The sequence below is a fragment of the Erithacus rubecula genome (assembly GCF_903797595.1).
Source record: "Erithacus rubecula genome assembly, chromosome: 23".
NCBI classification, from domain to species: Eukaryota; Metazoa; Chordata; class Aves; order Passeriformes; family Muscicapidae; genus Erithacus; species Erithacus rubecula.
In genome coordinates this window covers 5,189,068-5,211,879 of record NC_136675.1, presented here as the reverse complement: position 1 = coordinate 5,211,879, position 22,812 = coordinate 5,189,068, and the positions used below count along the sequence as shown (strand labels likewise).

The 22,812-nt window shown below is 47.0% G+C and overlaps 1 protein-coding gene across 1 annotated transcript in view; it reads right to left on the bottom strand.

Moving 5' to 3' along the window:
* The window catches only part of CSMD2 (CUB and Sushi multiple domains 2), a gene marked incomplete at its 3' end in the record, with an annotated part of 261,650 nt that overhangs the window by 183,232 nt on the left and 55,606 nt on the right, over positions 1-22,812 (bottom strand). The window contains exons 5-6 of the mRNA XM_079325862.1: positions 13,382-13,576; positions 7,778-7,985 (exon numbers count right to left, since the gene is read on the bottom strand). Coding sequence (XP_079181988.1) covers positions 7,778-7,985; positions 13,382-13,576 — 403 coding nt within the window. The remainder of the gene's footprint in view (positions 1-7,777; positions 7,986-13,381; positions 13,577-22,812) is intronic.

Genomic DNA, 22,812 nt, shown 5'->3' with positions numbered 1-22,812 from the left:
GATCCAGCCCCAGGCTCTGCCTCTATATGGGCTTTGTGCAGCCTGAGCTGAGCTCAGATACTCAGTGCCTGATTTTAACAGCTGGTGGGAGCAGATTTCAGTCTGGGACACAAAAATGTCCCCGTGCCAAGAGCCAGCAGTGGTGGCAGCTCTCAGGGCAGGCAGGAAAACTCTGGATTTGGGAACTTGGAATTCATGGTTATCACAGAAATTCCCTCCTGCTCCTGCCAGCCCATTCCCAGAGCCACATTTTGGATTAATTCCTTAAGGAAACACCCTGGAAAGGAGAATCTTCCTCTGTCTCCAGGATGCTCAGTTGGGGTTTCACCCTCAGATCTGACCCTGCTCAGGTGAGGCTTCAGTGACCAATCCCAAACTGCTGTTTAGGCAATTCCCTCTCCATTCAGGAATCCAGCAGTTCCCAGAACTGCTCATGGATCCAGAATGGAAAACAGACTCTGCACTTCCCTCCTCACCCCCTGATCCCTGCCAGGGTATCTTTCATTTTTAAAGCAGCAGCAGCAAAGCAAACAACAGAAAAAAGGTGAATTTTGCCACATTAACGGCAGGGTTGGGATTTGAGGACAAGAGGCCCCCAGGGCTGGACTAGAGCTGGAAAATTGAGAAATTTGCCTAAATTAGAAATAGACAGATATGGGGTTGTACTCCAGATGTGTCAAGACACAGAGATCCCAGATATTAATGGAGATGGGAACAAATACAAGAATACTGTGAAAACACACCAGGAGTAACAGATAGAACAGCCCAGCTCTGAAAACACATCAAGATTAACAAATGCCAGCTCTGAGAACACAATTCTAATTCTTAACTGCAAGAGTTTTTCCATGCTCTGGCCACACTTTGTTTCCTCTGCCCTCTCAAGAGGAACTGCACCAACACATGTTGGAGTTTCTCTACTCTTTGAAAAGCTGACAATTTCCTCCCCTGAGGCTGAGATATCCCCCCCCAAAATTTATTTTAACAGCAGAGGGATGAATTCAGCACGGAATGAAGCCACCAGTGGTGATTCCCAGCTCCAAGGATGCTGCAGCAAACCCAGCCAGGGAAAAGCCAGCAGGCAAAGAACATTTAAACCAGACTTCGTGCAGGCAGCTGACATCTGAAAACAAAGTGATTCCACCCTTGAAACAACTTGTAAATAGCAGAAAAACATCCCTGAGTGGGGCCTGGAGAAAGCCCAGCAGGGAGAGGGCTTTGAAAGCAGCCGAGGTGTGCGTGCTGCTCCCTTTGAAGCTGCAGATAAGGCAGGGTGTAGAACACGGGTGTTATCAGCTCCGGCAGACACATCCTGACACCGGAACGCAGCTCCCAGGGAAGGGAGAGCTCCCTGCGCTGGAATGACAGCAATTGGTGTCTGAACACCTCGGAGTGAAGGCGCTGATCAACGTTTGTCCAGAGAAACCAGCCTTGTGCTGGGTCGGTGTTTGAAAGAGAATCCCGAATATTCGGGTTTTTTACAACCCGAAGTATCGTCTGCACTTACTCAAAGCCAAATCTGGGTATTATTCACTGCTTCACAGTCTATATTTTGGGTCATATCCTGAAGGAGGTTCCAATGTTTTTCTCAGCTTCCAGCATGTCAGACTCAGCCTCAGTTTAAAAAAAAATCTCTTTTTAGATTACAGCTTTTGAGGTTTCTTGCAAAAATCTCTTGTTTTTTTTTATTCTTCCAATGTGTGTTTGCAGGACAAAGAAATTAAGAATTAATGACCTTCAGGGATTTTTTTTTTTTTTTTTTTTTTTTGCCCACTATTACTTCCCTGCCCTTCATCCCTTGGGATTCAGGAGCAGTGGCCTTTCCATGGGGATCTTTGCCTCTGAGGTGACCAAACAACAAAGAAGGGACAAATTGGGATAAAAAGGGCAATTCAACCATTATCAGAGTCGTTTTCAGCCTAAAAGCATCTCCTTCCTAGTCTGAATATTCATTAAAAGCTTTCCACTAGGCAGCAAATGTAATTCATTGTGTTGATGATAGAAAATAAGAGAGAGTGGGAATGGATCTGATGCTGTTGGATTGGATGGGAGAGGTCATGGGGCCACTGTCACAAGAGTTTCTCTGTCCCTGCCGTGTCCCAGGGCAGGATTTGGGAAGCAGAAGGAGAAGGAATGGAGCCAGGAGCAGGGAGAAGTGAGTTCTACCAGGAAGGAGTTGAAACCTTCCCTCCCCTCCAGGAATATTCATAAATTATGGAACTGCTCCATATCCACCCCCCCCCCCCATTCCTTCCAGCATCCCCAGTTTTTCTGCAGTGCCAGGAGCTCTGGGACAATGTGGGAGCACAAAATTCTCCATCCAAAGAATTTCCAACCCTTGAACTTCCCAACAGCCCCGAGGATGCTCAGGGATAGTTGGAATTCCCTGAGAAAACCATCAGCTCCCTCCTGGAATCCAGGGCTCCTTCACCTACAAATTCCTGCTGTTCTCAGAGGAAATCCATGTTTAATTAAGGTCTGGAGGGCAGGAATTCCAAAGGTTGGAAGTTCCCCATCATCACTCCCAGGAACTGGAACTGCTCTGGTTCCAGTTTATCTGCAGGGAATGAACTTTCCAAGAGAAAAGAGGATTTTGCCAGAACACCATTCCCCTCTAAAGCAAAATTTTAGGGCTTTGAAGCCTTTGTGGGATTTGTTTCCAATTAAAAGCACATAAATGAAAAATGATGGAGTTAAATAAGGAAGTCAATTTTGCAGATCCCAAAGAAGATGTAACCAGCATTTAAATAGGGATTTCAAAAGCCACTTCATCCATGTTTCCCAGTCCTATGGAAGAAAAATATCTGAAAATTACAGATAAAGCATCCAGGAGTTCCTGCAATAAGGAAGCTCCAATCATTGCACAGGGAAAGGAAACTTTCCCATTTTTTTCTGAGTTTTAAGTGGTGATGAAAGAAGTTCTTTCAAGACACACAAAAAAAAAACCTCCCCAGCTCCAGCCTCGTGCACGCCCAGGGCAGGATAATTCTTGTCAACTCGCAAATGAAAGCAATTACAGCCTGGAAAAATTCTGCCAGAGAGTGGCAAGTGTGAGATGAGAATCTGAGGCAATCTGCTTTTCAGAATCCCTGCAGGAACAGCAGCTGCTGGGGAGGCACAGGGGGGAGAGAGAGGGACCATCCTTGGCTCCCACCCACTCTGGGATGCCAGAAAAGTCTGCAGGGTTATCCCACAGGCAACAGCAGCAGGGACAGCACAGAAAACTCATCCCAAACCACAAAATCCTGGCTCTGGAGCCAGAGCCCTGCCATGGACATCACAGGCAGCTCTGAGATGAAAACTGGGAGCTGAGAGCTCTGAAGGATCTGAAACTGCTTTGATCTAAAGAAAAGGGGTTGGTTCATTAGGAGCCCACACTGAGGAGATTTCCACCACCCATCATCAGCTCCCTGTGAAGCTCTGACCTGCAGGACCTGCAGATCTGAGAGCTCAAGGAGTGGGGAGAGACAGGGGCTGGCCAGAGGGAGCATCCAGAGGGAATCCTGGAGCATCCCAGGGCTTTAATGGCTTTTGGGAACCACTAAAGGGATGGGCTCAGGTGGTGGGGAGGGAAGGGTCAGCAGCACATGGTGATGGGAAAAGGAATTTGAGAGGAGCTGCTGAAATGCTGATGGATCCTTCAAAAGAATTCCCCCAAGCTCAGCTTCCTGCGGGAACAGGGAAATGAGAGAACGTGGAAATGAGGGAATTTCAGGAATGCTGCTCCAGAAAGGGCTGACAGCTCCAAGGGGTCTCAAGAAAAAAGAGAGAACCTCAAAAATGCTGTTCCAGAAAGGGCTGATGGATCCAAGGAGTCTCAGGAAAAAAAAGAGAACCTAAAAATGCTGTTCCAGAATGAGGGGAAGTTCCAAAGGGTCTCAGAAACAGGAAAACAAGAGACACCACTAGAAATGTTCCTCCAGGAAGTGCTGAGGGATCCAAGAGGTCTCAGGAACATGGAAATTAGACAATTTCAGGATTGCTATTCTAGAAAGGGCTGATGGCTCCAAGGAGTCTCAGAAAACAAGAGTCACCATCAGAAATGCTCCTCCTGGAAGGGCTGGTGGCTCCAGAGGGTCTGAGAAATAGGAACAAAGAGAGAATTTTGGAAATGCTCCTCCAGAAAGGGCTGGTGGCCCCAATGGGTCCCCTGGACTCAGCTCCAGGAAAAAAACCCAAAAAACAACAACATAAAATCAACCAGAGAAACCTGGAATTCTGAGGTTCTTGGTTCTCCCAAGCTCACCTGGGTGCCTTGGTTTTCACCCCTTGCCCAACATCTGGAGCACAGTGAGGTGTCCATGCTGCCTTCACATCTGGCACAGCTGTGCTGCAAGTGTGTGCAATAATTCACATGCAGGTTCCTATTCCAGGGAATCACAGGATGAAGGCAAAAAGAATTCTACACAAATGAAGTGAAAAAACAGAGGAGAAGAAAAGATTTTGTGCAAGGGAGGAAAAATGCAGCACCCAGGCTGGAGAGGCAAAATGAAGATGAGGCACTGAGGGGGAGGAACTGAACTCAGACAGGAATAAACTCCCTGGATTTGGCCATTTCTTGCTTCTCCCACTGCATTCTCCTAGCATGGGATTATCAACAGAAAACCAAAGAGCAGAAACTGATTCCCAGGGGGAATGACAAGGGAAGGCTCAAGGAGTGGGAGGCACTGGGGCAATGTGACAGCTGATGCAACTTTCCTAAAATAAACCCAAAAAGGCTCAGAGTGTTCTGTGATCTGGAGCCCACGACACCAGGATAAAGCAGCAACAGCAGCACAATTCCCAACCAAAATCCCAGTCCCTGCCACCCACACCAAACACAACATGGATACAAAAGATCTGGAGAGCCTCGTTATTAAAGCAACCATCTCCAGCCTAGAAGGAAATTTCCCATCTTAATTTTCTTTCAGAAACATCTGAAGCTCCACAACAGCCCAGTCTCTGTCAGAGACACATTTTGGGGTGTTCTGGGTGCTCAGTCTGACAGATTTTGGGGTCTGAGGAGGTGCTAGGGACAATCACAGCAATTCCCTGATCCTGTGTCAGGTCCTGGAAGGACTTGAGCTGCTCTAGGGGATTTTCTTCTTTTCCATGGATTTAGAGGGGCGAATTGCACTAACCCTGACAGATCTCTCAGGGACAAAGTGAAAGGAAGAAAACTCCAAGTATGGGAGACAAGAAAAGGTCTGGGGGTGAGGATGCCAGAAAATCCCAGAATGGACTGGATGGACCCCAAAAATCTGAGAGACCCCAGGGGAATTCCCCACGGCCTCTCCCTTTATTCCAATAGAGTAAAAGGACTCCTCTGTCTCCTTTTTGGACACAAACCTCTGGTGTTTGTGGGTTAATTTCCTGACCCCACCTTGCCCTTCCCAACCCCACAGGCTCATCCCACCCTGCTCTTCCCCTCCTGCTCAGCAGGATTTCATTTCTCACCTGCCAAGGCAATCTGGGCCCCAGGTCCCCCAGCAGAGCTGTGGGAGCAGCTGAAAGAGCTGTAAATGTGTGATTTTATTAATCTGCTGAGCAGAGCTGCTCTGCCTGGCACAGCCCTTTGCCTTGGAATTCTTCCTGCAGGATTCACATCCAACAGGTTGGGAAGCAAAGGAAACCCAGCTCAGGATTCTCCAGGCCATGGGATCAATGTGAAGGCACTTAAAGCAAGCTGGCTCATTAAAAAAAAAAAAAATCCATTTTTAAAGCCAGGAGGGTGAATGATAATGCAGATTTTTCTAAGAGCAGGTCAAGTCAAGGTCACTTGAAGTGCTGAGTTAATGGGCTCATAAATACTATCATTAGGTGCCATTCCATAGCTTGGAAACACACTGGAATTATCCTCCTGATGAAATTGGATTTTGTTTATTTGTGCCCAGCCCTGGCCATGACTAAAACTACTCAGAATGCTCGAAAATGAAATATTTGAAGCATTCAGCTGCAAGAGGCTTCAAGAGAATTGGCTGCAAGTCTCTCTGCTCTATTACCAGTAATTAAAACCCGTTTTTTTTTCATAGGCAGAAGGGGGAAAAAGGGGTTTGAGCTCTCTTTTCCTGCTGAATCACATCAGCATGGTTAAAGACCAGATAGGAGCGCCAGGTTTTCTTCCCCCTACGGGCAAAAATTATTGAGAACTGACTCATCTGAATTTAATTACCGGGCCAGCTCAGAGAGATGGAATTCCAAACAAGGCTCCTTTGCAATTCCAGTTGTGGGACTGCAAAGTTTCCTCCAGGAATGCGAAATGAGATCCCTGGAATGGGCTGGGGATGTGGAAATCAGGGATGTGAAATTCAAGGATGCACCTCCAAAAGCAGGAACAGCTTCTGCCAGGGGGGAATTTCTGCTGCTGGGGCCAGGGGATCCCAAAAAGGGCTGAGCTCATCCAGGGAAAGGGCTGGGAGGAAAGGCAGTGTCAGGGATGCAGCACATGGACACCCAGAGGGGGAGCAGGGATGTAAATCCATCATTTTTCCCTCCAACAAGCCCCAAAGTGCCACCTTTGAAACTTAAACCAGGCTTTAATCTCAGTTTTAAGTGTGTGCACTGCAGGCTCAGCTCAAAGCCAGGCTTATATTCCCCATAAATGGCATTTTAAAAGGTTTTTTTTTCCTGCTGTATTTATGAGGAGTTTATTAATTTAATTTTATTTAATTTTTTTTTTTCCCCAGCAGGTTCCCTCTGCCAGGCTTTGTTTTATTTTTGACATGACAAGACACAGCTCTGCTCTGGCAACACCTCCAGGCTGAATAATGTTTCTTAACCAGCTCCATCCATCTTTCCCAGCCAGCACAGCTGAGTGCCTACAAACCAACAGTGCCCTAAAATATTAATGCATTCTAATAAAACCAACCTGGGCTTTTTTTTTTTTCATCAAACAGCAACATCTAATTTTCCAAGGGAGCCTGGGAATGGTAAACAATTGGTACGTGGTAAATGGCAACTTCCCTCCCATCAATACACCCTAAACACTCCAGTGCTGTTCTCTCAGAACTGCCAGCCAGGATAAATCACTCAAATAAATGGGATTTGCAACAGGATCCTCGCAAATAATCACAATTTAACTCGCTGCTGATAATTCCAGGCAGCACCTGATCATGTCAAATGCTTCATTCTGCCCTTCCAGAGGGAAGCTGGGTTTAAATCCAACTTCCAGGACTTTCCACTTGCTGCCAGTCAGGACTTTTAACCATTTGCTGAGTGCAGTTTGATCACAGTGTCCTTTGCTATAAAACCAACAGGAGGAACACATCAAATTCCCTCTGCAGTTCCTGATCTCTCCTGCATTCAGAGCACTGGGGAGGCTCCTGAATATTGGAAATATTTGCTTTATCCCAAATCAAAGCAGTATTTCTGAGAGCATTTGGGGTGAGAGGGGGTTGGAATTCTGCCTCCTGTCCCAGGGACAAGTGGTAAAACGTTTCCTGTAGTTCATCAACAGGAACAGGTTTAGCATCAATCAGAACATTTAGCAAAACCAAGGCTGGAGTGTGGCAGGTTTTGAGGGGTTCTCAGACGTTGGAAGATTTTGTTTGGGGCTTTTTTTACATCTTTCTTCTTCTTCCCAGCCACACTACAGATCTTCATTGCAGGCAACAGATTTGAAACAGCCAGTGCTCACTGCAAAGTCTGCCAAGCAAATCCCAAATTTCAGAAGGAAGACACTGGGAATAATTGGGAATTTCCCCTCCTTCAGGCACAGACTGCTCACTCTGAGCACCCTGTGAAGTTTGACCACGAGCCCCACCCCAAGTGTCCTACAGGAATTAACACCACAGGAACCTACCAGAGCGAGGATCCCTCCGTGCCAGCAACCTCCAGGACATCATATCCATCCTCCAGCTGAAAATCCATGAAAACCAGAGCAATGGTGTCCCCAGGCTCGGCCAGGATGGTCCAGGTGCAGTCTGCATTGTTGCCATACTCCAGGGGGAAGTGAGGGCTGGAGATGATCCCACTCTGGCCCCGCAGGGTCCCTCCACAGGCATCGTCAGCTGCAGCAAAACACGAGGGGTGAGCCCTGATGTCCCAGGTTACAATGTAAAATGTGCCCAAAAAGTTTGTATTCTATCCCCATCAGCTGAAACCAGGTGGGGCAGTGATCCCTATCTCTGTGGAGATATCTGCTGCTAATGGGTCAGCTGTTAAAAATCAGGTGGGGCAATGTTCTTTATCTCCATTGAAAATATCTCCTGTTAATGGGTCATTGTTTAAAACTGGGTGTGGCAGTGATTCTTATCTCTGTGGGAATTATCTCCTGTTAATGGGCCATTGTTTAAAACTGGGTGTGGCAGTGATCTTTATCTCCTGGCACACATTATCTGCTAATGGGCCATCTTTAAACCAGCTGGGCAATCATCTTTATTTTTCCACAGCCCATCCTCCCTCCAGGAGATATCTCCTGTTCATGGCCATTGAGTCCCAGTGCATGACTGATAAAATTCTATCATCCCACTGGGAGATGCTCCAGCCAGGGGGAGGAGACAAACATTTCCTACCTAGATAAAAACTGAGATTTGGAACACCAAGGCAGCCTTTACCCACTGGTTTCCGGAGGACAAGAGCCACCAGACCTTTCTATAGGATCACTGCTTCAACAAAACCGTTTCTACTGGACTGCTACCACCACCCTGACTAGCAGGGTGTCAGGATTATTCTTACTCTGGCAGTGGTTTTTTGTGGTTTTTTTTTTTTAATTTCTTGCATGTATTTTATTTTTCTCTTTTTCCCTATTAAATTTCTGACTTGGAGTTTCTCACTGGTTTTGCTTTGAAAACCTTTACTCCTGAACTGCCCCAAAATCCAGCCCAAAGTCACAGCCAAACCCCCCTGGTTTGCTCAGGGGTGTTCACTGCCCACTCCTAAGGATGAAGATGTGGAGGGATGCAAAACCCATCAGGATCAGCCAGGGATTCATTCCTGGCAAGTGTTGGCTCCTTTCCCACCAAACTCTTGGTTTGATTTTAAACAGCCCCAGTGCCAGAGCTGCTCCCAGCTCTCCTGAGGAGCCCCTTCCCAGCACATCTCCCTGTCAGACACCATTTCCTCACTTGTTCCTCATTTAGACCCAAAGAAATCCTTCAAACTTGGATGCATCCTGCACAGAGTACGCAGTGGGACCTCCAAAGTTCTATGGAAAACTCCAAACCACCCCTTAGACTGAAGGAAAAGAAGGAGATGAAGAACAGGCTGAAGAATTTTCATTCAATGCCACATGACAATTCTTCAATATGGGACTACTCTGTTTTTATGGAAACTCACAGAAGCTGTGGATCCAGCCAAAGGCACAGTGGCTTGGCTTTTTTATTATCATATTTATTATTAAAAGGGGAGTTCTTAATTTAAATTCCTTGACAATTTTTTCATTGCAGAAGCTATTTAATGGGGAATATATTCCCTTCCCATCCACCTCTAAACACACACTCCCTCGGTTTGTAGAGGCTGTTATTGCTTCAACATATCCTACAATCATCCAAAATCTTCTCCAATTATTCTGGGCACAGCACAGCCTCAGCAGCTGCTGGAGTTACAGTAAGACAGAGCACTTTTAATGAGATTATGCAGATTTGATGTGCCCAAAATGGAGCTCCACAAATGTTCCCAAGTTTTCCTCTGGCTTTGCTGAGTTTTTACTCTGCCGTCTACCAGAATCATAAACCCAGTTCTGTTCAATTCAGCAAAAAGTCTGGGGAAAGGCTTCTCTCTGCGTGCATGGAAGTGTTTTCCCAACAGATTGGGATGTTTTGGGTTCATTTTCCATGCTCCAAAGGTGTTTTTTTGCTTTGCTGGAGGTTCACTGGCACAGGTGAGGGTAGAACAGGAGGCAGCAACCTGAGCCTACTGGGAATTCTGCCTCCAGCATTCCAACTGCCAGGATAAAAATACAGCTGGACTTGTTGGGCTCAGCCTAAGCCCCATTTAGGCCCAGAACTTGGCCTCATTTCATTCCTGAGAGCAGAAAAATTGGGCAGGAAATGTGCAAAACACACGGGGAGAGCACTCCAAGGATTTCTGACACGAGGATGGGATTTTTCTAGGGATGGGATAAACTCCAGCTTTGCCCAGGCTTCACAGCCAGTCAGGACTTCCAGTTCTGGAGGCAAATTCCCAAATTCCAGAGCCAAACAGGTGCTGTTCTCCTCCACAGCAGCCAAGGTGGCATCCCTGGGGAGATCCCAGCATTTCCAGCCCTCCTTCCAGGCCAGCAGGGACCAAACCCAGCACACAAAGTCTGAATTGCTGGATCTGTGCTGAGAGGATCAATTCTGATCCAGCTGTTTGCAGCTGTGGTATAAAACTGCCCACACATCTCCCTGAGCCACTCCTGATCCTGCTGGAATTCCCTGCTCCTCTCCCTTCCCACGGGGTTTGCTCTCGTCCTTCACAAGGAAATTTTGCAATTCCCAAGTCTGTGATTCCAAAGAATTACCCTGGCTTGGGTAAAGGCAGTGCAGCCAGTTCCCAGGGAGGAGGAATGGTGAAGGTGAGCCCAGCATTCCAACCACCTCCTGCCCCAGCAAATCCTGCCCTGGGTTCCTCCTCTTTCCCATAATGAATTTCTCTTTGATTCTTTCAAGAAATTTCTCCTTGATTCTTTCAACGCATCAAAACCAGAGCAGAGGCAGAACTGCCAATACAGGAACAAAATGTGACAAAGCAGGGGAAAAGCAGGAAAGAAAAAGATGAAAGAAACCCTGGATCAGATGTAGAATCCTCCAACACCTCTCTGCTGTCCTGGAGAGAGGGGAAGCAGAGAAGGAAGAGCAGATTCCCCAAACATTATCCTTTAATGTGACCTTGGACATGTCTGTTCCCAAAAAAGCTCCCCAGTTTTAACCTGCTCACCTTGAGAGCACTTTTCTTCCCAATTAATCAAGATCCCATCCCCAACTTCCATTAAGAAATGAAATAACACCTACAAATACATTTAATAAACTTCCCAATGGCCATGACCAATAAAGCAATTTTAACAGAATTCGTTACAATCTACACAGGCCACAAAGATCTTGTTGCTCTCAGGGAAAGCTAAATTTATTAAATATATTTATTCTCCTTCAGGCAAGAGCTTTAGAATCCTTTTCCCTGCAGAAGAAAGAGAAAACCTGTTTGATAGAATGCAAATCCTTTCAGCCTTTGCTCCATAAGAAATCTGTGTCCCCAGTTTATCAGCCGAGCACAACTGGGACATTTCTGGGAACCCAGTGATGCAAACCCACCCTCTGCAGCCTGGCTTTGCTGCTTGCTGCTTTTCTGGAGCAAGATTTAAATGTTCCAGGAGAATATTTCTCCTTCTTGCCTTCCAAAAAATGCTTCAAGTGCAACTTTCAAGGCAAAGTCTTGAAGGATCAGGACCAAATCCATCAGAAAAGAAGTGGCTGCCTCCAGGAAGCTGCAGGCACAGCTCCCCCAGAGCAGCTGAAAAGCACATTTTGTGCTGCCCTTGGAGCCATTCCCTGGATTTTCCTCTTTCCTGGAAGCTCAGATACCACCAGCCCCAGTGCTGGACTCCAGACTGGAAGGGCAGCACTGAAATAAAAAACAGAGTTTGGCAGTTCAGGGTGGAAATGCAAAACTGGGCTTTTTCTCCAGCTGGAAAGGGGATCTCAGAAATGGAAATGATGCCAACCCTCAGCTCCAGCACCAGCTGGGGTCAGGATTAATCCCTCCCTCCCTGGGGTTTCCTCCACAAATGCTGAAGGAAACTGGGCAAGGAGAAGAGAAGACTCTGGGAAATGCTGTCAGAGCCCAGGGAACTGCTCCATCCAGGCAGGGAATTCCCTTTTCTCCTAACAAGGTGTTGCTTTGCCCCTTCCCAAGGTGGAATTTCAGGGAATTTCACCTTTTAGAGTGTCCAGAGGAATGGTGAAGGGCAGGAGGGGCAGCTGAGGGGCTGCAGCTCCTCCTGATGGAGTACTAGGGTGGATTTAGGGAAAGGTTCTTCCCCCAGAAGGTGCTGGGGCACTGCCCAGGCTTCCCAGGGAATGGGAACATTCCCAAGGCTGCCAGAGCTCCAGGAGGGTTTGGACACTGCTCTCAAGGTGGGATTTTGGGGTGTCTGTGCAGGGCTGGGGTTGGAATCAATGATCCTTCATCCCTTGGTTCTGTGAGCATTTTCACCTCCAGTGAAACTCAAAAAATAAAATCAAAAGAAATGTATTACCAAAGTGACAAAGACCGTCCTAATTTGACAGATAAGCAGAAAATAAACATCATAATTGATCATAAAAAACACCAGGGATAAGCAGCCCTCTTTCAAGTCACTCTGAGCCTCTCCTCACACCCCCTAAACGCTCCTGGCCCCAAACCAGCAGGGAAGTGCCCAAAAAAATCCCCAGTGAGAGGCACAACACATCTCTGTGCCGTGTAACCGATCCAAGGGAGCATTAAAAACATCCCAAGCAAACAATATTTGCTCACTTTCAACTCCCAGCTTCGAGGGGCTGATTGATTGCACAGGCAGAGTCAATAAAAAGAATCAATAGGAGATGCTCTGCTGAAGTACACAAAGAATCGAGGGAAGAGACTTCAAGAGCAGCAGCAAATGTTTTTGGTAGAACAACACAGACATTTGTGTATTTACAGACTCTCCAGCCCCCGTGGGAGCACAATTAGCAAGGCACTCTCTGGGCTGCTAAAGGAATTTGAAGTTTCCCTGCCCCTAAACTGGCAGGAAGATGGGAATTGTTTTCAATCCAAGGGCAGCTTTTACCTTCCTGACAGAATTCCCAAGCCAGGGAGCATCCCAGCCCTGCACAGATCCACCTGCCCTGCAGCACAGCACCACAATCACCCTGGAATGTGCCACAGGAGAGGGAATCTGGCACTGGAAAGCAGAAAATCCAGTCCAGTGTTTGAGCTGGAAAATCTGCAGGCTTTGCTAGGTTCTTGATCTTCTGGATCAATGGATAATCAGTCATGGATAATCATGGAATTATGATTGGTGTGGGTTGGGAAGGTGCTTTAGGATTATCTAATTTCAGCTCATTCCATGGGCAGGGACACCTTCCACAATCCCAGGCTGCTCCAGCCTGGCCTTGGACACTTCCAAGAATCCAGAGGCAGCCACAGCTTCTCTGGAAAATCAGTCTCAGGTGTCAGGTGTTCTGGGAAGTCTGTGCTTCTCAAGTACCTCAGCCCATGGGGAAAGAGAGAGGGAAATTGGGATTAAAAGGAGGCTGTGTCCTCCAAAAATCTGAGAGATCCCAGGGGATGCCCATGGCCTCTCCCTTTATTCCAGTAAAGTTACAGGACTCCTCTGTCTCCTTTTTGCAAACAAACCTCAGGTGTTTGTGGATTCATTTTCCTGACATTTTTAACCCTTTGAAACCAAGCCCCACCCCAGCCATCTCAACCAGGCCCGTTTCAGGTGGGATCTCAGGGATTTCCTTACCTCTGCAGACAGGGAGAGGGAAATCCCAGGAGGCTCCGTGTCCCGAGCTGGCCTGGCAGGTGAGCAGGGCGTGTCCCTCCAGGAAGAAGCCAGGGTTGCAGCTGTACCTGACCCTGTCCCCGATGCTGAAGGTGGTTCCTTGCTGCACCCCGTTCTGCAGCCGCCCCGGGTTCCCACACGTGTGGCTGGGCAGGGCTGCAAGGCAAGAAGGGCTGGTTAGGGGTTACAAACACATATGAGGGTGCTAGAAACACATATTAGGGTGTCAGAAGCACATATTAGGGTGTTAGAAACACATATTAGGGTGTTAGAAACGCATATTAGGGTGTTAGAAATGCACATGCTACTGGCTTTTGCAGATTTTAGGGTGGATACTCTCTGTGTGGTGTTGAAATTGTTGTTAAGGTACAGTTTTCTTTAGGAGTAACATAGCCTGATAAAGTGTCTTTGTAATAAATAAACTGCACCCTTGGTTGGATAACACCCAGTGAAGACACCCTGTCCTAGGTTACAATGTAAAGATGTGCCCAAAAGTTTGTATTCTATCACCATCCGTTAAACCAGCTGGGGCAGTGACCCTTATCTCTGTGAGAGATATCTCCTGTTAATGGGCCAGCTGTTAAAAATCAGGTGGAGCAATGTTCTTTATTTTTCCCACAGCCCATCCTCCCTCCAGGAGATATCTCCTGTTCATGGCCATTGAGTCCCAGTGCATGACTGATAAAATTCCATCATCCCACTGGGAGATGCTCCAGCCAGGGGAGGAGCCAAACATTTCCTACCCAGATAAAAACTAGGATTTGGAACACCAGAGCAGCCTTTTCCACTGGTTTCCAGAGGACAAGAGCTACCAGACCTTTCTACAGGATCACTGCTTCAACAAGAGCACTTAATCTGCACTGTGGTTGGTGCTGGATCTTCTGGATAATCATGGAATGGTTTGGGATGGGAAGGAATTTAAGGATCATCTCCTGTCACCCATTCCATGGGCAGGGACAACTTCCACTGTCCCAGGCTGCTCCAGCCTGGCCTTGGGCACTTCCAGGGATCCAGGAGCAGCCACAGCTTCTCTGGGAAATCCATCCCAGCCTCCTAATTACTAAACTTTTCCCCCATTTTTATATAACCTGATGTATTCAGTTATCTAGCTTGAGTTTATTAAATCCAGAGATCACATTTTTCAGCAGGGTTGTTTTACACCTTAAATCCACCCAAACCTGATTGCCTGGCAAAAACCCCCAATGTTTCAGTTCAGCAGGATTTATAATTCCCAGTGTTTAATCCAGATTTCACACACTTGCATCAAACCAGACTCAGACACAGCTGGACCCAGCTCAACTTAAGGCACAACAGAGCCCAACAAAATCAGGGGAAATGTGGGATACTCCAATCTAAGATGGGAAAGCTGCAGCTGAAATGCCAATAAATCCTCAGGCAGTGCCACTGCACAGCACTTGCAGGGAATTTAAATAAACCCCCCAGGTTTCCACGAGCCACTCCAAAAGAAACTGGCTCCAATCACGGTTTTAGAGCCCGATAAAAAACCCAAGCAAAGACAACCAGGCCTAAAAATGATTCCATCAACCTGAAATCAGGCCCTTGTGCAGCATCTCCTGTGATGGTTCCTTTTCATTAGGGCTGGGAGAGCAGGGGAGGGCCCTGCTCACACTCTGTGATGGAAAATGAGTTTGTCAGGGATGAATTTCCACGAGCAGAGGGAGCTCTGCTCTGCAGCCCTGCCAAGGGAAAGGGGGAGATGAAAAGGAAAATGATGCCCTGGCACACATGGAGAGGGATGAAACCCAGCCAGAGCTGGAGCTGGGGAAATGGGACATAAATCTCCAATGCTGATGCAAATCCTGCTCTAGGAGATGGGTAGTGGGATGTTCCTCTGTATCTCTGACAGGTGGGGAATGAAGGGTTAATCCCAGATGGGCACAGGAGCAGTTCCTGCTCCCAGAGAGACCACCTGGGTTTGTGGTGAACCCAGCCCTGGAAATTCTGAAGTTAAACATCAGCTGGAACAGGATTTATTTCAGTGGCATATCCAGATCCACTCCTGAACTGCTTCAATCAGGTTTTAGGGTTTTCAGCTGTTCCTGTGAGCTCAGGTCACACCTGAGTGTCCCCAAGCCAAAATTTTGGGTTTTCTGCAATGACTTTGAGCTCTGATAATACCTGAGTGTCCCCAAGCCCAGTTTTGGGGTTTTCAGGAGGGTTTTTGGTGTCCCTGTGAGCTCTGCTCACATACAGTGTCCCAAAGCCCAGTTTTGGGGTTTTTCAGCCATCCCTCTGATCTCTGGTCACACCTGAGTGTCCCCAAGCCCAGTTTTGGGGTTCCAGCCACCCCCAGCCCCTCTCTGCACAGCAGCAGGAGCAGATCCCAGCTCCTGACACCATTTCTTCCCCCCAAACCCATTCTTTACATCCTCCCCCAAAGCCCCTGGGGCTGGAAGTTCCAGCTGGAACTGTTCCTGCCCAGGCAGGTTCTGGGAGCAGGGGCTGCTGTCAAATCCAAATGGGTGGAAAAGCAGCCCAGAACTAAGGTTTCATTTTCTGTAATGATACTCAAACCCCCAATTTAATTAAATTACCAATGTCACTTTTTTTTTTAAAATGAACCCATTCCTGCTTTTATGCTTCCATCCTTTAAAATTAATGAGTAGAACTCCGCTATAAATAAAAATCCATCATTTTTAAAAGTCAATCTCTACCACGAGCTGCTCTCTACTTAATGAACTGTGAAGAATCAGACAACCCTGACCTGCATGGGATCTTAAAATCAGACTTGAAAAACAGATCTCAGATTAAAATTCTGCTTCAGTGGGCTGCCTGCACATTTCAGATCTTGTTCCAGGAAGGGAGGCACAGCAGCTTTGGGGGCAGCAGCATTAACCCCCCCACTGCCCTGGGGATTGGGGTTTTTAAATCACCCAAGTGCAGCAGACAAGGAGATCTTCAAATTCCTGCTCATGGAGAGAGAGAAATGATTCCAGAGGGGATGGGGTTATATCAGAGCTGGGCTGGGCTGCCCAGGTGAAGGTTTATTCATGGTGCAGAACATGTGCCCAGGGAATCTCTGATTTCCCATCCCTGCAGTGCCCAAGGCTGGGCTGGGGAGGGCTGCAGCAGCCTGGGATAGTGGAGATGTCCCTTCCATGCCAGGGCTGGGATGGGACCAGCTTTAGGGCCCTTCCCACCCAAATCACCCTGGGATCCACGTGGTCAGCCCCAAAAGAGCTGCTGAAATCTCCCAGAGAGAGGAGCAGCAGAGTCCAAGGATGCAGCACTGGAGCTTCACAGAATTCCAGCCTGATCTGGGCTGAAAAAGGTCCCCAAGGTCCCCAGTCCCAACCCTCAGCCCACCCCCACTGTGGTCACCACTGAACCATGTCCTCAACACCTTTTCTCAGTGACTCCCCTCCCAAACCTCTTCCAGGGCTGGCCAACTCTTCCAGTGAGGAATTTTTTCCTAATATTAAACTGGAATGTGCATTTCCTTTCCTTGTCACCTGGAGAAGAGTCTGGCACCTTCTGGCAGGGACTGTGGAGAGGGCCAAGCTTCTCCCTGAGCCTCTTTTCCTCCTCTGGTGCTCCAGAACCTTCCCCAGCTCTGTCCTCCCTGAGAATCCCACAGCAGATGGAGAGAGGTCCAAGGTTCTGGGGGTGTCCTTGGAACCCCTGACTGTCCCCAGGCCTTGGGATCCTTGCTGAGTGACTCCCTGAGCTGCTGCAGCCTCTGCTTCCAGGGATTTGGGATTCTGCTCCAACACCCCTTAGAGATAATAATATGGAATGTGATGTCATATGTTATATATGTGTTATATGTTATATATATGCTATATTATATTATATTATATTATATTATATTATATTATATTATATTATATTATATTATATTATATTATATTATATTATATTATATTATATTATATTATATTATATTATATTATATTATATTATATTATATTATATTATATTATATTTATTATATTGTATTATTGCTCACCCTTGGCTGCCTCCACCAGCCAGAGCCCTGATTGCTGCAGGGATTAATAGAACTGGATTATTTACCTCAGATGTCACCCAGAATGATGTTATTAAAGCTCTGTCTTCCCCATTTACCAGTTCCACTGCAGATTAGGAGCAGGGTTGTTTTGGGTTTTTTCCCCCTTTCCCCATAAAAGCTTTGTTCCCAGCAATCAAGGGAATATTTCCCAGTGATTGTATGGAAATGAAGGCAGTCACAGAGCAGATTTGTGGCCACGAAGGGAAGGTCCTGTTACTCATTTTGTAGCTGAGTCTGTTCCTTCCCACGATGAATTCAGAGCAGTTTATTTCATTTGTCTGGCTCTGAACAGCTGCCAAAGCCTGATGTGATTTTACGACAGAGGAAAGGCAATGGGATTATGGTGGTGCAGTGGCACCTCCAATGTCACTGTCCCAGTGGTGAGGTCACCTGCAGGGTGACCCAGCACAGGAGCCACTCTGGGCTGTCCAAGGCCACAACAGAAGCAGAGTCACACGAGGTGACAGTGACCTGATGCACAAGTGGCACCTTCTCAGCAAGAAACCAGCACGTGCCAGAACATGGAAAACACTCAGGGATAAACCTGAGAAACCCACCAGGACCTGGAGCTCTCCCACCTCCCACAGCTTTCAGTCATCCCTAAACAGCTCAACCATCAAAAACGAAGCTGGTGGGCACAAAGCAGCCCCTGTCCAGCTGAACATCCTCCTGTTCCACGTCTCTGCTTTTTTCCTTTTCTTTTCCCTCCCAGTTTGAGGCCCCTTCAGTCCCTGGAACCTCAGGAATTCCTGGGATTTGTGTCTCACCCTCCATTCTAGCTGGAGGTGTCACTGCCCACTGGGGGTGGAACACAAAGAGTTTTAAGGTTCCTTCCAACCCAAAGCCCTCTGTGATCCTGAGATTTCACCCTGGGAACACCACCCAGGACCCTCCTTCACTCACACTTTTATCCTTTTTTCCTCTGGTGAGAACCAGAGCAGATCTGGCTCCCAGATTTCACAGGGCATCACCCACAATGAACTGAACTTGAAATGCCAACCTGAGATTTGAGGCATTTCCATCACCCATTCCCAGGAGCTGCTGCAGAGCTCCAGGAACTGCTGACCTGCACCAGCAGCCTCATCCCACCCAATTTTCATTTTTTACCTTCCTTTCTCCCTGCTCTTTTGAACTGTGAGCTGCTACAGAGCTCCTGGAATTGCTGATTTACCCCAGAATCTTCCTCCCATCCACCTTTAGCTCCTGTATCCATTTCTTCCCACTCCTTTTAACCAGGCTGCTCCCACCTTTCCTCATCCCAGGATGGCTCCACTGCGAGTTTTCAACATCAGGAGCTTTCACAACCTGGTGCTCGTCAAGCTGTGCCTCCTTGTTCCAGTTCATTCGAAATTAATTAGGAGTTTTTAAGTCATTAGATGTGACTCAACGCATCCTTGGCGAGAGTCCCACCATCACAACACATTCAGCCTAATTACATCAGCCTCTCCCAAGCCCCCAAAGCTCTCATTGTCAGCAGGGAAAGAAAAAGGAAAAAAAACATTAAAAATAAAGAGATGCTTCTCTCCTTGCTCACCATCAGCTCCTTGACCTATTCCAGGGGCTTCCAAACAAAACCCAAATCCATCCTCATCCCCCCTGAGGAGAAACCTTCCCTGTTTCCTATTCCAATTAATCTCCAGCTCCATTTTCTCTGTTGGTATTGCAGGAATAGGAAGCAAGCCCGAGGTTTAAAGCTCTGCTCTATTACCCCATTTACATAGCTAAAAGCAGCTTTTTTATGGCTTGAATTACCCAGGCTGGTTTACGACAGAGATTTCCACGCTATCATTGTTCTAACCTTGAAATCTTATCAAGTAGCACAACTTGGATGATACGAGGCTGTACATCACATCTCTGCATTCCCCACTAATTTTCATCCCTAATAAAAGAGGAAGGAGGGCGAGGCAGGCCCTGTCAGAGCAGCAATAATTCATAAATCCCACGGAACGAGGCTGCACAGAGCACACAAAAATAACAAAATCATTGACCTCCAGCACTTGGCTCAGGCAACGCTGCACACACTGTTCCAAATTAATCCCCACTCTGATTTTCATTTTTTTTTTAAACCCTTTTTTGTGTTTTCCTAATTTCCTTTTCCTAATTTTTTTTTGGGGGGGGTGGAAGTCAAGATATCCACAGGAATCAACAGGAGAGCCAGGGCAGGGAGATATCCTCTTAATGAGCCAGCCTGCACTGGATCCTAGAAATCCAAGGGGAAAATCAGATTTTTTTTAGAATATCACTAAGATTCCCATCACTATTCAGAAATGAAGTGGACACCCATGGAGGACAGGGAGAGTGGAGGAGAAATCCACACAGCCCCATTTCCTCTCGCTCTCCATCCATAACTCCTGGCCCAAGTACCCCAGGGATACTCCAGGACTGTCTGAGACCTTTCAGCAGTGTTTTAGCACAATCTGCTTTAGTTCAGAAGAGTTTTAATCTTCACAAGAACTGTCCAGAGTGTGCTACAGCAAAGGAAATAAATGGGATCGTTTTCATTTCATTTTATCCCCTTTTTTTTTTCCGTGCTATGATTTGTTTCCAGTACAACCAGAGATAAAACTAAATGGAAACTACTTTTTCCCTCCTCCAATATTTCTCTGTTCACTAAAAACCATCCAGCAAGTTACTTTTGGATAATAGCAACAAAAATGGTTCATCATCCATCTTGTTTGTGGGAGTACTTCTGGGGCTTTTTGGTCAGATTTTGTTTTTCTTTTTGGAAACTCAGTTTCAGTTTTCAATTTCCCTTTCTGGAATGTCTCTCAGCAACTTCTGAGCAACTCCCAAGGATATCCCAGAGGCTGGGAGAGGATAAGCTTGGATTTGATTAAATCATCAGAATTAATGATGAAATTAATTCTGCAGAAATAGCAAAAGATGTGAGGCATGAGAGCAGTGAGATCAAGGGAAATTCAGGAAGAAATTATTCCAGGTGTGTGCAGGCTGTGGGGAGCATCCTCAGCAACTGGGGCTTTCTGCCACTCCTTGTTTAGACTTTTAAATAAACACAAGCACAGGGTGAACACAGCAGAGGAAGCCTAGCTGGAATGCAGACACAAATCCCAGGATCATGGAATGGTTTGGGTTGGGAGGGGACTCAAAGCTCATCCCATCCCACCCATGCCATGGGATCACCTTCCAGGTTGCTCCAAGCTGGCCTGGGACACTTGCAGGGATCCAGGGGCAGGCACAGCTTCTCTGGGAATTCCAGCCCAGCCCTCACAAGGATGAATTTCTCCCTAGTCTCCAATCTAACCCTCCTGTTTGGCAGTTTGAGACCATCCCCTGGTGTCTGAGCACTCCCTCCATGCCCTTGTGGGAAATATGGAAATGAGGCTACATGAACCCCTGCAGAACAACCTGTCTTGTGTTGCAATACAGGATGTGACAAAAAATGTCACCATCTGATAAACCAGGTGGGGCAGTGACCCTTATCTCCATGGAGATATCCTCTGTTAATGGGCCATCTTTAAACCAGCTGGGGCAATCATCTTTATCTTTACACAGCCCATCCTCCCTCCAGGAGATATCTCCTGTTCATGGGCCATTGTTTAAAACTGGGTGTGGCAGTGATTCTTATCTCTGTGGGAATTATCTCCTGTTAATGGGCCATTGTTTAAAACTGGGTGTGGCAGTGATCTTTATCTCCTGGCACACATTATCTGCTAATGGGCCATCTTTAAACCAGCTGGACAATCATCTTTATCTTTCCCACAGCCCATCCTCCCTCCAGGAGATATCTCCTGTTCATGGCCATTGAGTCCCAGTGCATGGCTGATAAAATTCCATCATCCCACTGGGAGATGCTCCACCCAGGGGAGGAGACAAACATTTCCTACCTAGATAAAAACTGAGATTTTGAACACCAGAGCAGCATTTTCCACTGGATTCCAGAGGAAAGCCAGACCTTTCCACATCATCCCTGCACCTTCAGAGGAAACTGCACCTTCTCCAGGAGCACTGCTCCAGCTGAACCACATCTGCCACTGCAGGAGGATGCAGCCACCATGGAATGGGACTGTGCCACCACCCTGACTGACTGACTGTGTCAGCTTGGATTCTGACTCTGGCAGGGTTTGGAATTGTTCTTTGTAATACTGCATTTCTATTTTAATTTTCCTAGTAAAGAACTGTTATTCCTATTCCCATATCTTTTCCTGAGAGCCCCTTAATTTCAGAATTATAATATTCTGGAGGGAAGGGCTTTACATTCTCTATTTCAAAGAGAAGCTCCTGCCTGTATTGGCCGACACCTGTCCTCAAACCAGGGCACAACCTCACCCTGGCAGATCTCCTCCCCACCCTGGGTTGCACCAGGATCTTCCTCAGGGATGTGTTTATCCCCCTGAACATGCTCCAGTTTCCCAGTGCCACAACACTTTAGCACGGCTTAATTGAAAGGAGGTGCTGAAGTGTTTTGCTGAGCAGGAATGGCTTTAAGTGTGTGTTTAAAGGCTCCACTGAACTGGCATTTAACAGCTGCAGAGTGACTCTGAAAACCTTTCCCCAGGGAGGAAGGTGGTTCTACATTCCCTCTCTCCCTCCCTGAACCCAGGTTTAACCATTCCATGGTGTCAAGAAAATTAACCCACAAACACCAGAGGTTTGTGTCCAAAACAGAGACAGAGGAGTCCTGTAACTTTATTGGAATAAAGGGAGAGGCCATGGGGCATTTCCCATGGGGTCTCTCCAGTTTGTAGAGGACACAGCCTCCTTTTTATCCCAATTTTCCAGCTGCATTTCCCTCTCTCTTCACCCATTGGCTAAGGCACTTCAGAGATACAGATTTCCCAAATCACCTAATACAGACCCACTTCTAAAGTTTGCTTCCCTTTTCCATTCCCTTATGTCTGTTTTTTTTTCCCTCTAAATCCAGGGGTTTAGCACAGTTTGAGTGAGCAACAGCCTGTGCCAATTAATGGAATTCCTACGGAATTTATGATTATTCCCCTTGCTTCTTTTACCTCTCTGTATGTGAACATACAGGGAGAGGAAAAAGTGAGGAATGGGAGAGGGAAAAGTGAGGAATGGGAGAGGGAAAAGTGAGGGATGGGAGAGGAAAAATTGAGGGATGGGAGAAGAAAAAAATTGAGGGATGGGAGAGGAAAAACTGAGGGATGGGAGAGGAAAAAGTGAGGGATGGGAGAGGAAAAATTGAGGGATGGGAGAGAAAAAATTGGGGATGGGAGAGGAAAAAGTGAGGGACGGGAGAGGGAAAATTGAGGGATGGAAGGGAGAAAATTGAGAGGAGGGAGAGAGAAAACTGAAGGGTCAGAGAAGGAAAACTGAGGGGTCAGAGAGGAAAAACTGAGCCCCTGCTCAGTCTGAGCTGATCCCACACAAACACTGGGTGCCA